General features: G+C 38.7%; 1 protein-coding gene across 8 annotated transcripts in view; it reads left to right on the top strand.

Moving 5' to 3' along the window:
* The first annotated feature begins 3889 nt into the window (after positions 1-3889).
* The window catches only part of ADGRB3 (adhesion G protein-coupled receptor B3), a 690055-nt gene continuing 675771 nt past the window's right edge, over positions 3890-18173 (top strand). For 7 of the 8 annotated variants that reach the window (XM_075268344.1, XM_075268342.1, XM_075268340.1 and 4 more), the window contains exons 1-2: positions 3890-4755; positions 7296-8067. In XM_075268344.1, coding sequence (XP_075124445.1) covers positions 7311-8067 — 757 coding nt within the window. In that variant the 5' untranslated portion in view covers positions 3890-4755; positions 7296-7310. Of the gene's footprint in view, positions 4756-5478; positions 5928-7295; positions 8068-18173 lie in introns of those variants that run through there. The other variant, XM_075268337.1, reaches the window with a different exon arrangement.

Genomic DNA, 18173 nt, shown 5'->3' with positions numbered 1-18173 from the left:
GCCGAATTCCGTACTCTGGCCAATCAGCGCTGGCCAATGCATTCTATTAGCCCGATGAAGTAGAGCTGAATGTGTGTGCTTAGCACACACATTCAGCTCTACTTCATCGGGCTAATAGAATGCATTGGCCAATCAGCGCTGGCCAATGCATTCTATTAGCTTGATGAAGCAGAGTGTGCACAAGGGTTCAAGCGCACCCTCGGCTCTGATGTAGCAGAGCCGAGGGTGCACAAGGGTTCAAGTGCACCCTCGGCTCTCCTACATCAGAGCCGAGGGTGCGCTTGAACCCTTGTGCAGCCTCAGCTCTGCTACATCAGAGCCGAGGGTGCGCTTGAACCCTTGTGCACACTCTGCTTCATCAAGCTAATAGAATGCATTGGCCAGCACTGATTGGCCAGAGTACGGAATTCGGCCAATCAGCGCTGGCCAATGCATCCCTATGGGAAAAAGTTTATCTCACAAAAATCACAATTACACACCCGATAGAGCCCCAAAAAGTTATTTTTAATAACATTCCCCCCTAAATAAAGGTTATCCCTAGCTATCCCTGCCTGTACAGCTATCCCTGTCTCATAGTCACAAAGTTCACATTCTCATATGACCCGGATTTGAAATCCACTATTCGTCTAAAATGGAGGTCACCTGATTTCGGCAGCCAATGACTTTTTCCAATTTTTTTCAATGCCCCCAGTGTCGTAGTTCCTGTCCCACCTCCCCTGCGCTGTTATTGGTGCAAAAAAGGCGCCAGGGAAGGTGGGAGGGGAATCGAATTTTGGCGCACTTTACCACGCGGTGTTCAATTCGATTCGAACATGGCGAACACCCTGATATCCGATCGAACATGTGTTCGATAGAACACTGTTCGCTCATCTCTAGTTATGCCCATCTCTCCAAATCGCTACCAAGATGGATATGAATGGCTCCCATTTAATCCCCTGTGGCCAGAGTTTATAGGAATATCCAAACAGTGCTACTCAGTGTTATTGCCATATCTTCCATGGAGGAGAATGGGAGCTATGGTAAATGCTAAGCTACACTATTTCCATTGGCTCACAGTTGCTAAAACAGCATTGTAGCGCAGCATTCCTATAAACCCTTCTCTAGGAGTCGGGACTTGGAAGCCATTCTTTTCATCTTAGCAGAGATCTGGTTAGATAGGAATATCATTTGAAATATCGTTTTATTCAGTGGGTTGTGGGGGTCCCAATAGTTGGACCTCTTCAATGAGGAAGTAATGACATGTCCTGGCATGCTTGTAAAATTAGATTTTAACTGCATTGTATTCTGCAGAGAAAATAAACAACTGCTCTTAATATTCCTGCCAAAATCACTTGTTTTCCAGAGAAGCCAGACTGGCAGCTCTTATACTAAAGGGGTTACCTGTGTTGAGATATCTTTACTACAATTCCAACAGTTAAAAGATGTTATCTTCATCCTATTATTTTTATAATATGTGTATTTTTATTAGACTGAGATGCAGAGAAAGTGATATCATTATTATTCAGCCGAAATGTTGTTGCTTTAGTTGGTATACAGTAAACTCTTGCTGTATAAGTTCTATATGACACCATATTTGTTAGCCATGGACTTATTTTAAAGATTGGCATTGCCCTTCTGTATATAATCATTCAGGCCTATAGCCCTTCAAGTAGATATAGCACCAAAGGCTCGAACTTCTGCAAAAGCAAATAAATTGTGTACTTCTGCTAGCAGCGGTAGGAAATTAAATGCTTATATCATACAGATACTTTCTAATCTGGTCAATCCGATAAAATGTGAAGTGTAAATGCATGTCCTATATATACATTTCTTTAAAGAGGACCTTTCACCACTTTTGGGCACATGCAGTGTTATATACTGCTGGAAAGCTGACAGTGCGCTGAATTCAGCGCACTGTCGGCTTTCCCGATCCGTGCTCGGTGTAAAGAGCTTACGGTGCCGGTACTGTAGTGCTCTATGGTCAGAAGGGCGTTTCTGACCATTAGCCAGGAACGTCCTTCTGCCTCGCGGCGCCTATCGCTCTGTGCTGTGGAGCGGGGAGGAACGCCCCCCTCCCTCTGCTCACACAGCTCGTCCATAGACGAGCATTATCAGGTGCGGGAGGGGGGCGTTCCTCCCCGCTCCACAGCACAGCGCGATAGGCGCCGCGAGGCAGAAGGACGTTCCTGGCTAATGGTCAGAAACGCCCTTCTGACCATAGAGCACTTCGGTACCGGCACCGTGAGCTCTTTACACCGGGCACAGATCGGGAAAGCCGACAGTGCGCTAAATTCAGCGCACTGTCAGCTTTCCAGCAGTATATAACACTGCATGTGCCCAAAAGTGGTGAAAGGTCCTCTTTAAGTGTTGGGAAAAGCTCATACTAGACAGAACATATATGGGTTGTATAGGATCATAATGGTTAATAAAATTATCTGATTTACTTATACGGCTCTGGTTTATTTTCAATGCAACATTTAACATTTGTATTCAAACAGTGTAATATTTGTTTTAAAGTAAGGAAGGCGTAGTTGTTAAATTCAATATTTCCTAGGGGACCAATGTCCTGTAGAGGTGAAGGCCCCAGGCACTTCTGGTCACAGTAATTAAACATTGCTACTGCTTTATAATTGGTGATAAAGATTTAGACTTTAGAGGACATAAATAATGTTACACTTGACATGTGGACAGTGAATTTGATGCAATGATCTCAGTCTCAGCCAGTTTCACGCAAACTGGAACATGACCCTTTTCCCTCTGCATCAAGAAACAGCCTGTCGAATGAATACTGAGTATGCTATGAAGGGAATTATTTTTATTATTAACCAGGTTGTGACCCTGGATTTGATCGAATCCATCCATTACCCTCCAGCCAGGCAATATCATCCAGGGAGGTGCCCGGGTCACTATAAAGCACAGAATAAGAAGAGGCAAAAGCAGAGCACTCAAACACTTTATTCTCCTGTATCTATTAAATTAATGCATAGAACAGCACTTGGTTGCAAGTCTCTCCCATTAAATGCATTGAACCAATTGCATTTTACAAATGGAAAAGATGAATGTTTACAACAGGGATTCCATCTCTTCTTATGAGGCAAGTTTCTGCTCACATTTTAAGAGGTAGCCAGCCATTCAAATATCCATAGAGAGTACAAAGCGGGGTAAAGGAAAACTATCAAATCAAACGCATGGTTGCACAGAGGATGCCATGCATTGTGAAGAATCTGAAGGGTTCTCAGCACACAGGGGGTTAAGGCTGCTCTTCCAGCCTGCTTTTGTGCACAGTGCATCATTTCATAGTACAATCTCTCAGCCGTGCTCTCAACCTAAACAAAGCAGGAACAAACAGGAAGATAATTGTAACCTTACTGAGAAAATTGCTATTGTTTCCCATGCAGACACACAGTGGTGTGAAGGCTGATAAGTGTTTACATCATAGACCTGTATCAATTAATCTGCAGCAGGGATCACACTGACAACTCTTGGGCTTGTTGCAGTTCCTGTTGCAGTATTAATATTTATCCTGGGAGAGGATAAGATTCTTGTTTTGCACTCCATTCCGTCTTATGCATATTTAGAGATTGTAGGCTAATTTGCATCTTAGAGAAACAATGGAGAGGAGAATTTATAAAGATTCACTCATCTCTATTCACGGCATGCATATTTTTGGCTAACTATTTTGAGAATCTTTAGCTCCTCCTCGATCCAGTCTCTGCTCATATTGGACACCAATACCAATTCTGCCTGTTTCTAGTGATTGAAAGTAGAAGCCTTCAATAAATCATTACATCAAATGATTTCAATCAATCCATCCAGTTTGTGCTACACTCTTCGGCTCTGGGGAATTCAATGGTTAAGAGCTATGATCTCAATCTGTGTGCTCTCTGTGTCCCTTTCTCCCCAAGCTGCTCTTAGCAGTCGGCGCAATGAAAGGAAATGAAGGTAGAAAAACTCCCAGGCTGAGAGACTAACGTTTTTGGGACGTGCCTGGTTTGAGCAGCTCCGTGACATGTATTTGCAGTCCCATACTGAAACTGACACACTCACACTGCTCCAGTGTCTGTCTCGCTCTCTCGCTCTCTCTCCCCCCCCCTGCATTGCTTCTCCTCACAGCATTCATGGAGCTCCCACCCTCATCACACAAGGATTATTATAGTAGCTAGCTAGCTGATCATCAATACTTTGACGGAAGGAGAGGCGAGAAGACAAATGATTAAAACAAGCCCCTTACTCCAGCCGCCAAGACCAGACCATTAAACGAGTCTGCCATACATGCACACTAGCTCACGCATACACAGGCTTACAGCGAGCTCCTGTGCCTCTCATCCCTCTCCCTCTTGTCCTCCGTAATCTCAACATTTAAACAGATTTCTTCAGCATCAGCTAAGGATTTTTTCTACCTCAGTGGGAGGGAAAAGGCGAAAGAATAACCAAATCAGCAGCACCAGCCTCCTCTCTCTACTGATCATACAGTATTCCTCTGCCCGCCTGATCTCTGGATTGTCATGTTGGACTTTCTTTTCCCTCACCCTTCAGTGAAAGCTTCTTCTCTGCTTTACTTCCTTTAATTCTTCAAGGTTTGGTTAAAGGGCTCATTTGTATGGCGTTGCTAGAATACACCACAGGGATTGAGTGCTATTTCTATGCCATTCTGAATTAAACGTGACCAAGATGGGAGTCAGGGATTCCAACAAAAAGAAGGATTTCCTTCCTAGCCTTTGGAACGTGTGCCTGTGATAGTGTCCTGCAGAGATAGCCACAGATTTGGATTGGAAGGTAAGGTTCCGTGTGGGTTTTTTTCCTAGTCATGTCTTGCAAGCATTGAGTTTGGTGACTGAGAATTTTGGAAAATGTTATACTCGCCCCATCGTCCAAACACTATGTATGCTATATTATACTTTATAGTTTAAAAGTTGGTCAAGTCCCTGCATTTTCCCCAATTCTAGGTACTACAGGGACCTATAGATGCTGTAGGGACCCCATCATGTGTGTAGTCTGTTGTGAGAGTATAGTCTATATGCCATATTCATAGCAAATCTTCAAAATTGTCCCCTTCTATGGAGTCATTAGCCCAATTCACAAACTTGAAGAATTGATTTACCCCCATTGGCAATACATTATTTTAACCCATTCTATCAAGTACAGAACAACACAAGAGAACCCACAATAGGAAGTTAAGGGAAATCTACTCTAGTCCTACACTTGGAAATGTGGCAGTAGAGGTATGGCGGCGTCTATGTTTCAGTAACAAAGTGACACTTGAAAAAATCTTGGGAATATCCAAAGTAAAATGTCTGTTTGTTTTCTCTAGATGAACTATTAGTGAGAAAATGGGAGATGCCCTGAGTTCCAGGGAGACTCCCGCTGATGTTCATCTTTAAAGAAAGGAGGAGGGTGGCTATCTCAGCTTAACTTGGCTCTTTTCATCCTTTGAGGATAATTAAATATCTTTAGATAGTTTGAAACCCAAGAGAATGCTTCTATAAGGAAACGCTGTTAAAGCTTTCATGACTGCTATGTCTGTAACTAAAATCCCCTTTGGCATGCATGGCATGAACAAGTCAATATACTGTACAAGGCAAAAACCCCAATTAAACCAACCATGTCCTTACTATTCTGCAGTTATAGAACATTTCAGAGATTTGGTGACTGATTACACCATGTAGATATTGTCACGTTGGCACTCAACGCCTACACTATCCTGAATGACACTGCGCAGAACTGCATTGCCTGCAAGAGGGAAAATACAAGGGATCTGTTGTCTTCTGCCATTTCATACATGCTTCCCAAGATCCTCGATTTAATGATGCCATCACAACTAATGTGAAATACAGATTACATTTATGATCCTGGTGGAAAAGGCTTGCTCTCTGTTCCTATGGAAATCTGCTCCTCTTTGTACGTCTGGTAGGCAGCTGTTCTAGCATTTGGAAGTCCTAGACATTAATGTAAGGATATTTTTCTTCTTCCTTTTTGGATCAAGTCTAATTATTTCTTTGCTCATTGGCGACTCAGTCATTGTAAAAACCTTTATTTTTCACTGCAATCATAGATAACGGACAGTATGCATATTCATCTGATGACATAGACAGAGACAGGATCAAAACTCAACACATAGATGTCTCTTTCCTGCGTGATACTGGAGCTAACTGGCACACTAACACATTCAACTTTGCAGTCATTCTGTAGGCTGCCATATGACGTGTATGGGGTTGTTTTCCACATAAACTTGTCTGTATTTGCATGTGATTTTTTTAATAATTTTTTTTTTTACTAATTCGGACTCTCGACACAAAGGGTTAACATTATGACGGTCAATGTGTAGTTCATGTATGTCAAGAGACTAGAATGCAATGTGAATCATTTGTATGCAGTTTTGATGGAGGAAATGAATGCAACATGGCTTTGGCTATGGAAGAGCACATCTGCAAAATCACATAAAGCTATGGCAGACAATATGTTCAGAAGTAATTAACTGCTTGATTTCTACCTAAGTGCACTACTTTTGGGTGTTAAACAGTACTCTCATTAGCATTTGCTCCATGCAGAGCAATTAATTCACACAGCAACTCTTTTTCCCATGAGCTTATGTCATTTTACATTGCATTTCTTGGGTTCATTTCTAGAGATGGATTTTGAGTGGGCTTACATGCAGACAGCCATCAGTGTCAATTTGCTACTATGTGCTTTACTAGCACCTAAGCAATCAGGACACTTTTTCTTTATATAGCATTTTGTACTATACCAATACCACGACGCGGAATACTGTACACAGAATCAAAGCCTTGCTATGATTATTGTTCTGAATCCGTTTTTTGCATTTCACTTTAGTACACACACTTGTATACATAGTGTGACAAGATCACTCGCTGTCTTATGAAAAGCAGCCATGACAATAATTTCAGGAAAAAAACATATGGAGCATCCTAATAGTATAAATTAATCTTGTGTACAACGCCATAACACATTACAATATTCATTAAGCAATGGCGCTGCCATGAACCTTGTTTGTTCATAATTCACATAAATGTAACCTTATTGTTAACAAAGTAATGTTTTTTGAAATATTATTTTAGATTTCTACAAGAAGCATAGTCTGAACAGCCACATGGTGGCACTGTGTGCACACGATTCAATCAAATCCCATGCTTGGAAAATAAAAAAATATATATATATACTCGCCCTTCTTTTTGAAAAGGTTTATTTTTAAGCTAGCTTGAGTCTTGAAAACAGCTGTCTAGAATATTGTCAGGAGCCCTATTTTCAAATGCTTGCAGAATTCTACTTGCATTTTGATTTTATTTTGTTTTCTACAGGCCAAATGACATAGGATGAAGGCTGTTCGTAATTTGTTGATTTATATATTTTCCACCTATCTACTGGTTATGTTTGGATTTAATTCTGCCCAAGACTTCTGGTGTTCAACATTAGTAAAAGGGGTCATTTATGGATCGTATTCGATAAGCGAGATGTTTCCCAAAAACTTTACCAACTGCACCTGGACGTTGGAAAACCCAGATCCGACCAAATATAGCATCTACCTGAAATTTTCCAAAAAGGACTTCAGCTGCTCTAACTTTTCTCTTTTGGCTTACCAGTTTGATCACTTCTCCTATGAGAAAATACAGGATCTTTTGAGAAACAACAATTCCATAATGCAGTTATGCGATACAAAGAATGCCTTTGTTTTTCTGCACTATGATAAAAATTTTATTCAGCTACGTCGGATTTACCCACTTGATTACAATGGATTACACAAAAGGGATGATGAAGACCAAAAATCCTTTTTGGAGTTTCTGGTATTGAATAAAGTGAGCCCCAGTCAGTTTGGGTGCCATGTCCTGTGCACTTGGTTGGAGAACTGCTTAAAATTGGAAAATGGCAAAACCGAGCTTTGTGGAATTATGTATACAAAATGCACCTGTCCCCAGCATCTGGGAGAATGGGGGATAGATGATCAGTCTTTGGTGTCTCTAAACAATGTTATATTGCCCCTGAATGAGCAGACTGAGGGCTGCCTAACACAGGAACTTCAAACTACACAGGTCTGCAACCTGTCAAAGGAAGCAAAACGACCACCCAAAGAAGGTAGGTGTTGAATTTTATCACTTTCTTTTAAATTCCACACTATCAAATATATTCTTTTTTTTTTTTTTTTAGCAATGAAATGGCACCAGGAGCAGAATGGTCTTCATGTCTTTTTTTTTTCTATTTCTCCATGTACAATAATTGCAATTCATTCAATACTAAGGGTCTACATGGCAAGCAATGAAAGTATAGGCTGAACTTTTTACCCCTTATTAACCATGTGTAGAAAATGAGCGCAGTAACATCAGATTACTAGCCCTCTCCACAGAAACCGGTTAATAGGGCTATATGATGAAGCCATGTAAGGCAGTTTAAATCTTATCGTTTGTAATGGATGTGGACATGTGAAATGAGTTTCCTATTACAGAGATTTGTGCTGTACTAAAATCATGCATGGCTCCTATACTAATGTCTGCATGGAAAGCAAAGCTATCAGAACTAGTATGGCTCACATCCATAGAGAGATAAAGTAATTAATGAGTTCCAGGTCCAGCAATTTCACACTGCAAACCCTCACATCTTTTCAGTCCATTTGAAATGAATGCTCCATGTTTCTACCTTTAACATCCTGACTGCCAAACTGATCTGTGACATATCACTTTACAGTTATTTATGTTACCTGCTGCTGGATTGAGTGAAATGTGGGGCCTAATGCAAGATTCTTTACTGCTGACGTGTTAATCCATAAACCCATTCAGATAGATAGATAGATAGATAGATAGATAGATAGATAGATAGATAGATAGATAGATAGATAGATAGATTAGTGTTACAATATAATAATTGCACAGCTTCTAGCATAAAAATGCTGTGCTGAACAACCTAGTGGCAGCAAGCTGGCAATGCCATTGAAGCAGCATCTAGGGCATTCTCCATTTCCTTTCTATGTCCTTGTTATATCTATACTATATATTAGATTCTATGAGAAAATATGTGGAATACATGTCTGTATCAGGACGGGATATAAATCCTTTCAATTCTTCCTTTGTATACTACCAGGTGAAGGCCATTCAGTCAGTTTGGCATATACAGCCCACCAGTATGTTCCATCTTAAATGCTCTATTATTTCTATCAATACGTAAGTTCATTCTTTTTCGCCATGTATACTTTGAGTTCCCTTCAGATCACTTTCTATATGGTCGGAGAATTGGTTGCCCCCTTCCTCTAAACACAGCTGCCCAATACTTTTATAGATACTTCGAGTATTTGCTGACACATTAGAACAAAATAATGATAAAATATATTATGATCCAGCTTTCAAAGGTGGTAGAAGATTGGCTCTAGGCAACAATGATATAGGCAGAAACTAAGGCCTCAGGGCCTTTTACTATGTGGATGTGGATCCAAATATTTGATGCTTGATGAAAACGATTCAAAATTCAGCAAAATAAAATGTGAAATTTACAATCTATATCTAAAATGACGTGAGACTTTGCAATATATTAAGATAGTGTTGGTTAAGTTAGCTACAGTTGTATACTGGTGTAGAAGGCAATGAAAGCCTTAAAGCTACAGGAGGAATATTAATCAGCTCCAGCTATCTGACCCTATGAGACTAATCAACTGCACTTTTAAAGGAATACATTCAATGCTTTTCATTACTGAGGAGAGACACAATGTATTATAGCCATTCACTTGGTGTAAGCACATAGGAAAGATGAGGATTGATCTTTGGCTATATAGTGGAAATCCCAATAGAAATCACTTGGCTACAAGAATGCTTCAATTTCATGTTACACGTTGTTAATTGCATTCTGTTTATGGATAAGAAGGAGAAGACACTTCCGGATCTAAAGAGTGATATATAGTATCCAATCATGCAGTAGAAGATATTTTACATAAAAAGATACAAAACATGGAGACTATGGAATCTGCATATATTGAATATTGTGACCATGATCTAGCTTGAGGTTTACAGTTGTATAAATATATGAAATTAGAAAATATACTGGCAACCAATAAGACTGTACATATTAGTAATGATTTTATTGTGATCTAGACCAAGAACAACATTATGCTAGAAAACAGGTGACAAAATTGGCTGCTGTTGGAAATAGGCCACCGAAAGCCCTGAAAGCTGGCCAAAAACTTGGTGGATGTCTTGTGATACCAGAAAGAGAGTAGACATTATGTGCAAATGTACCTGCTGATGATTATCCATGTGGAAGCCATGGTTGGAGGTTGTTCACCCCCTATGCAGTTGTTGGAGTTCTCGCTGGGATTGCAGCAGCTTTCTGCATTAATTGCTGCAGTTATTTGCGAGCAGTTTCATTATAAATAATTGGCTCTTTAACCTCCCCGTTGGGAGGCTTAGACACAGCTTTGCCTCTTCTATACATGACTGATCATTCCACAGGGCTGCAGCAACTCATATCAGTCTGAATGCATCACTTCACGCAAAAGCACAATTCATTTTTCCCAAAGGTTTGAAAGCTATCTGACATTTTATAGAACTTTTATGTAGCACTTACAATTCCAAGAAGATGTGTATTTCTTAGGATTATATTAGTTGAAAAACTAATGTTAAGAAAAGGGTATTGCTAACGTAATATCAAGTGTTTCTTAATATATATATAGTGAGTTAGATGATGGACTATAGATACACTGACTGGCTCATCAATGGCTAATGCCAATCATATTTCTAAGATAATATAGGGTACATCTGCACAGGAGTATTCAGGAGGATTTAGTATACAGCCTGGTACTCTTATCCTATGCAGACAATAGCAGTATACAACCAATATGCAGATATAAGTGTGCCCTACGCTGATTTATAATTATTCATAAGATCTTATCTAAAATGTTGCAATTTCATGACTTTCATGGGAATTCTGAGACATGCTACAAGAAAGTATAAGGTATTGCAATAAACAATAGATGGTGTTGACTGTCTTACAAATCTGTCATAGTTGAACATGGTTAACAAGAACACATGAAGCTTCTTGCAACCTCTGAGGGCAAGCTAAAGTCTTTATTATGAAAGCCTAATTACAAGATGAGTCTAAGTAGTTAAGACGTCTCTTTTTCACTATCACCAGGATATTCCATAGAGGCATGTTTATTTGAAAGTACATCTCAAAAGGCATTTTCAAATATCTATAATGAATACATTAACATTGATATTTCTAATGGCTTTGGAAGAGTGACTTTGCAATTGATTCATGGAAACTACATTAGAGAGTGTAATAGAGGCTGCAGAATACACAGTTGCTGATCCAGAAAAAGGCATATGCCAGAAATCACATTACTGGTAGATATTAGGTTGAGAAATGCTCCCATAGTCCAACATGTGCGCTCTCATCAGAAACAAGCTTCCGCATATGTCTCTCCATTAAAATTCATAGTGTGTGCCATTCCCTTTACATGACATTTAACCATGAAACCAATAACCAATCTCCTGCATGTGAGCTAAATAATATAAAGGATAGGATTATCGGAAGTTTGTTTGCTGTGCTTAACTCTTCATGTAAAAAGACTTGTTTATGTTGAAAGAAGGTGTGAGATAGATTGTGAATATGGAGGCTTCTGGAAAACACATCACGATGTAAAGATTTTCTGTGCCATCTAATTCAGATCAAGACTTCGCAGAGCAAGACATAATGTAACAATGAAAAAATGTAACAAGATTTCCACCTTCTAATATATCAGACAGTATGCAAATATTCTATTAAAATTCCTGTACTTTAGTGTTGTAGTATATTATATACTGAAAAATAGTAGCTATAATAACCTAAGTCAACAAATGTGTAGGGTAAGAAGCTATAAGCAGAAGAGGACCTTTCACCTCCTGGGGCACATGTGGTGTAATACACCGCTAGAAAGCCGACAGTATCGGCTTTTCTGTTCTGTGACCCCAGGGAAGAGCTATTTGTGCCAGTACCATAGCTCTTCACTGTCAAAAGGGCTTTTCGGACAGTCAGTCAGGAGCACCCTTCCTCACAGCAATGTCTATAGCGCTGTACTGTGAGAGAGGGCGCTGCTTACCGCCTAGTGATGATGCTGAACAATGAGGAACGCCCCCCCCCCAGTACTTGTCTATGGACGAGTACTATCAGGAGGAGAGGGAGGTGTTCCTCACCACTCTCACAGTACAGCGCTATAGACGCTGATCTGAGCAAGGGCGCTCCTGACTGACTGTCAGAAACGCCCTTCTGACAGTGAAGAGCTATGGTACCAGCACCGATAGCTCTTCACCGGGGGCACAGAATGTGAAAGCCAATAGTGCGCTGAATTCAGTGCACTGTCGGCTTTCTAGCAGTATATAAAACCGTATGTGTCCCAGGTGCAATGTCCTCTTTAATAATTAATTTTATAATAAGTTGCAAGACATCATTGCTGCGCACAAGTGTTCTAATAGATATACTTTATTACAATTTCAGTATCGCAAAAGTTGAAAATGGGGGCATGATCTTTTTCATCTAATATAACTCGCATGGCCACAGAAACCATAAGATACGTATGGTACTGACATAGTGAAATGAAGGACAGTTTCATGTATGTAGTGTTTACATAGTAACATAATTAGAACAATTGACAAAAGACTTCAAATGAGACATACCATTGTGTGCCTACCGTACGTTGAGTTGAAGTATGCTTATAGACAATTTTCTGGTGCAACAGATACAGAAATAATAGTGGATGGGGATCATTGGCTATATCATGTACTATAATGGGCTGTTACATGAGATGTTTTATATTAAATCTGCCAAATAGATACTTACAGGGTGAATGTGACAAATTATAGAGTTTAGAGAGTAAAAAATAAATATTGTTTTGTACATTAAAAATAGAAAGATGTCCTGTCAATAATTAATCACCACAGAGCTTTCAGCTACCTTTTTAGAATGCCTACTGGCCATCGTTTCATCAGGATTTGCCTGCATTGCCACTGGCAAAGTACATTAAAAGATGTCTGAAAAGGGAATAAATAAAAAGTAAGCATTTCCAAATGACTTTATAAAGTCTTTGGCTGATAGTTTTGATCAACTATGTTTTTTAATAAATTTTAATTGAATATATAACATTAATTACATAGATTTTTTTGTTTGGCGAAATTAGATTAAGAATTCTATGTGAAAAGCTGTATGTATATATAAAGGATTTATTGAAAACTGTACATTACTGTATATAAACATATAAAATGTCAATATGTTTAAGGCCTATACAACTGAGATATGTAAAGTAGAAGTCCTCCCCAACTTCATTTTGTCATACATTCTAATGTTTTTTTTTACATGAAGAAAGGTCTGTTTTTGAGGTTTCCCACAAAACTTGAATGCATATGGTGTTTAGCAATGGTACTTTTGTCCATAAGGGAATAATACAACTGTAAAATAAGCAGTAGTATAACCTACATAAGGCTGGGTTCACACCAGTGCTTGAATTCTGTTTGGGGTTTCCGTCTCCGAACCCGTTTAAAAAATGTGGAGAGCAGCGCTTTTCTCTCCAAATTTTTCAGCCTTTTCAGATGGAAACTATTTTGTACTACTCACGAAACAAGGGAGTGTAACTTAAAAGAAAGGGAATGGTATAGTGGGAAGGGGGGAATTCATCAAGACTGGCGTGCTGAGACTTGGTCTTGATGATCTTTTCGATGCCGAAGGATTAGCCTAATGTATGGCGAGTCTTAAGTGCATTCTCCACTGGGTGTTCACCTAACTAAATTCTAGGATCCCTCAAAGGCAGTAACCAAACATCTCTAGCAATATACACTAAATTTATCCTATATCATGAGTACTGAGTCTGTCCAAGTATACAGTGTCTAAGTATTAGAAAGGATTTCTAAATTTGTCCCAGTGTCCCCCTATCTTTCAATTGTTTGGAAGGTTCTAGGAAAGTAAAACATCCTTCTAATGTTCTTTCTTAGTTTGTCATTTAGTGGTACAGGGTTTATTTTATTAGTTTATATGGAAGATATCCTAAATTTCATAAATTGTTTATTGTGTCGATAAAGATCATGCATGCTTTTTACAAACTGTGAACGTAAAGAAATAAACAGTGATTGTAAATCCATGCAAATGTGTAGCATATTATACATTAAGGTATACATTATAGGTACGAATGTCAACGGTAAAAATGATCCAGCAAGAGCCGTGGTGGTTAGTTGAAAATATGGAGAAACTTCCTTCTTTATTGATTTACATCTTCATAATAAAAAGCGCAATTGGCACAAACATTGCAAGTAGATAGCGTCAGTCTGACGCTATCTACTTGCAATGTTTGTGCCAATTGCGCTTTTTATTATGAAGATGTAAATCAATAAAGAAGGAAGTTTCTCCATATTTTCAACTAACCACCACGGCTCTTGCTGGATCATTTTTACCGTTGACATTCGTGCTTATTGCTCCAAGTCGAGGGAGTCCATTTTTCCGGGCATAGCCATATCGAATACACATTGGTGTGAAGGAATTCAATTGAGATTCAACTTCCATTTGGGCTGAGTATCAAACTCTTTTTTCTTGTTTATTTTTTCATCTATTGTATACATTATAGGTGACAGTTTGAGTCATAGCCGATCTACTGACTACTACGGCTTAACAAGCAAAACTAAATAGTTTTTGGTTGCCATAGATTATGCAATTTGTATGGTGGTACACTTAATATTCTAGACTACAGAAACATTTACAAGGGCTCAAACAAGTCTCCCTTTCAGTGTTCCAAGCAAGCACACAAGAAGTACTTAGAAAGCTTTTAGTGAGAAAGGATGTTTATTTCTTTACAATCTGAAAGGTTTTCTTTCTCTTTTTCTTTCACCAACCCTGAACATGACCTGAGCTTGAAGTGTAAGGATTAGCCAATGCAGGTTTAAATAAATAGGTTAAAAAAATAAAACTCTAATAAGAGTGTAGAAGTGTGAAAATTATATGCAAATATTTAGTTGTCACTTGTAATTTTATATAACTCACTTTCCACTTTATTTGTTCAGCATTACTAGGTCCTTTTTATGCCTTTATGTGGTTATGTTCATGTCGAGATGACTTACGCTGGTATTTTAAATGCTGATCTTGATAATCTCTGTGCCACTTGAGTAGGGCCTGGGTCACATCCGCATTCGGTATTCCATTTGGGGAGTCCTCTTGGGGACCAACCGAATGGAATATAGAGTGCATTCACAAGCGGTGAGCTAATGAAAGCACACAGAACCTATAGACTGTAATGCGGTTCGTGTGTTTTTTCCACACGGTGTCTGCACGGAACATGTGGAGAGAAAAGTACTTCATAAACTACTTTCCTCTCTGCATGATTCATGCGGACACCACATGGAAAACACACAGACCCCATTATAGTGTATGTGGTCTGTGTGCTTTCATTGCTCACCACTTGTCAATACGTTCGGTATTCCATTCCCAAGCGGACTCCCTAAATGGAATACCGAACTCAGATGTGAATCAGGCCTAAATGGTAAAGATTTCTGGTATTGTTTATACCAGAAAACTGGTGTAAATGATAATAAATATGGCAGTGACCAATAGCTCCACGGTCATCACGCCATCACTGCACCCTATTTTTAGAAAGTGGGGTTGCAAGTGGCATTTAAACAGTTGCAAACCCAAGGTTTGTGACTTTCTATACTACGAAAGTGGTATAAGTGCTTAGTAAATCTGCCCCATTGTGTTTTCGGTGCACATTTGACATATACTGTACATATATTTACACCAGAACTATAAAATTCCAGTTATTTTATATACTGTAGGTCAAACATATGTGGAAAGGTGTCCTTTTTACATACAGTTGATGCTATATAAAATTATATACATCTAGTGGGAAGAAAATGTATAACCGACTGGATATATGAAGTACAATGTTAAAAAATCCTTGGGGGTTTATATACAGGTACATTTACTACTGTGATAAAGATGAACAAGAGCAGACTCCTATTCCAACACCATCATGCCTCTATGTAAAACGTAAAAGCTGAGGTTTAACTATAGCTGAACACAATATCACATGGTAGCTCGCAATTTTTACTCGCAAGGATCAAGGAAAATGATGAAGTATTAGAATTACAGTAACTGATATTTAATCAATTGATAATTACCTGTCAATTAATAATTTACTGAGGGTTGAAAAGGATTGTGTCAAGTTTATAGCTTATCAGCTGACTACAGGATATGTAACAAGTTTCTGGTATTGGGGGTTCAACTGCAATTATGAGAAGTGGGAGCTCTTGTGTTGAATGTCACATTCAGGTGTCCTACCATTGTCCTCAGACCTAAGCCAAGTACAGAGATTAGCTATCCTTGGCAGTACCATAAAGTTATATGGAGGGGCAGCATTCCTATGCTACATTCAGATGGAGATACAAGAGGCCTGTTCTTGTGACAGGTGGGGATGAAATATGTTATAATTTGACACTGTCACGTTAAATGGAAGTGTTCTCTAAAATAACACACAATGCAAAACTAGTACAATGTGTTATGTGTATTACAGGGTCTTAGAGATTGGTGCATGACACATAGATTCTTTCTTTAGTGTATCTGAAAGTGCCATGTTATACAATGGTCAACAAATCCTGCTTAGATCGTAAGAAAATGGTCTACATTTGTAATGTATTTGGTCCTTGTTTAGCACATTTTACTCCAGAGTACTTATCAGGAGATCTTATCTTCTTTGGGACTCAATTATTAGCCATTTGTGCCAGAATGTGGAGCCATCTGCTTCATGCTGGTCATGCACCGGTGAAGAGAAAAGTGGCCATAGCTTTATACTTGTTCACAATTTAGACATATTTATGAAGTGCGACTTTTTAAAATGTCACTAATAAGTTGCAAATGCTAAAATACTCACATCTACTGTAAACAGACACTGGTGTAGAAAACATTATTTTAATCATTATGAAAGTTAATGCCAATGATATTTGTTATGACAGATTTACAGAGGAGTCAAATTCACTCATAAATGTGTTACGACATGGGGCAATACATTCACCATTTTTTATAAATGAGGGCCTGTGTATGAAATTTGCTCAAAGAAAACAAAATTAGAAGAAAAGTTTAGAACAGAAAAAAAAAAAACTTTCTCTGTTTCCCAGAATAGATTTTGCCATTGGTAAGGCTGTTTTGTTGCTCCTTGATTGCATTTCTGTTGTATTCGAATATATGAATAAAATTTATAAAAATTTAAATCTACAACTCCGTTCAACCTTAATAGCTCAAATATTTAAAAAAATATTTTATTCATAACATGACTCTTATTTAATATATTATCTGCAAGATTTTTTGTCTAAGCTGTTAACTTTTTGTTACTTGAGGCGCGTAAATGCATTTGTGTTATAGCTCAGTATACGCTGTGAATAATAATAAACCATGATACTGGACCCACAGAACTGTGTAGGGTTAGACTGTACCTCGGATTTTATACCGAGCCATGTAGAGACTTTTTTTCTGTTGGGTTCTTCTTGCTATGTTTCATCATGTGCCATATTATGCAGATATTCTTCTCTGGAAATATTAAGGGACAGAGGTTGTTACTGTCTTATATTTAGACAACCTACAACTAGACTTTAAACTAATATTTTGAAACTAAATTTGACAAAATTTTGCACATTTTTGTCTTTTAGGTCATTTTATAAAGCTGTCTATTGAGGCAAAATATGTGTCTAAAGCACACAACAAATGTTCTGCAAGGAATATACTGTATGGCATTTTTTTGGTAGAAAGTGACAATTCTATGTAGCTTAGTAAATCTCTCCCATTACTTTCTTTTCCATCAGTGTACATATATGACAGGCTAGTCATAATGTTAAAGGGGTTGTCCCATCACAAGGATTCTATCTATACTGCTTGTTAATGTGGATGTAAGACTTTTCCTAAATACACTGCTTCAGCAAAACTGCTTTGTTTGTCCACTATCTTACTTTATTCAATTCTTTGTGGCCACAGCCCTGACTTGGCTGCTCATGAGTCAAGTGATGTATCTGCTGCTCTCAGGGGGGAGGAGGAGGGGCTTAGTGCAGGGAGCGAGCCTGTGTATCTAGCTATTCCTGTGTCTACAGCACGTGACCTAGCTTCCTGCACTCAGAGGAGAGGAGCTGCTTTCATTTCTTCTGTTCTCCCAGTTATCAGGCTAGCTAATTCAGTTGTATTCATTATGGCAGAGACAGGCA

Source organism: Leptodactylus fuscus, chromosome 3 (assembly GCF_031893055.1).
Source record: "Leptodactylus fuscus isolate aLepFus1 chromosome 3, aLepFus1.hap2, whole genome shotgun sequence".
In the NCBI taxonomy this organism is placed as follows: domain Eukaryota; kingdom Metazoa; phylum Chordata; class Amphibia; order Anura; family Leptodactylidae; genus Leptodactylus; species Leptodactylus fuscus.
The sequence above is the reverse complement of the archived record's forward strand: the minus strand, read 5'-3'. Positions and strand labels throughout refer to the sequence as shown.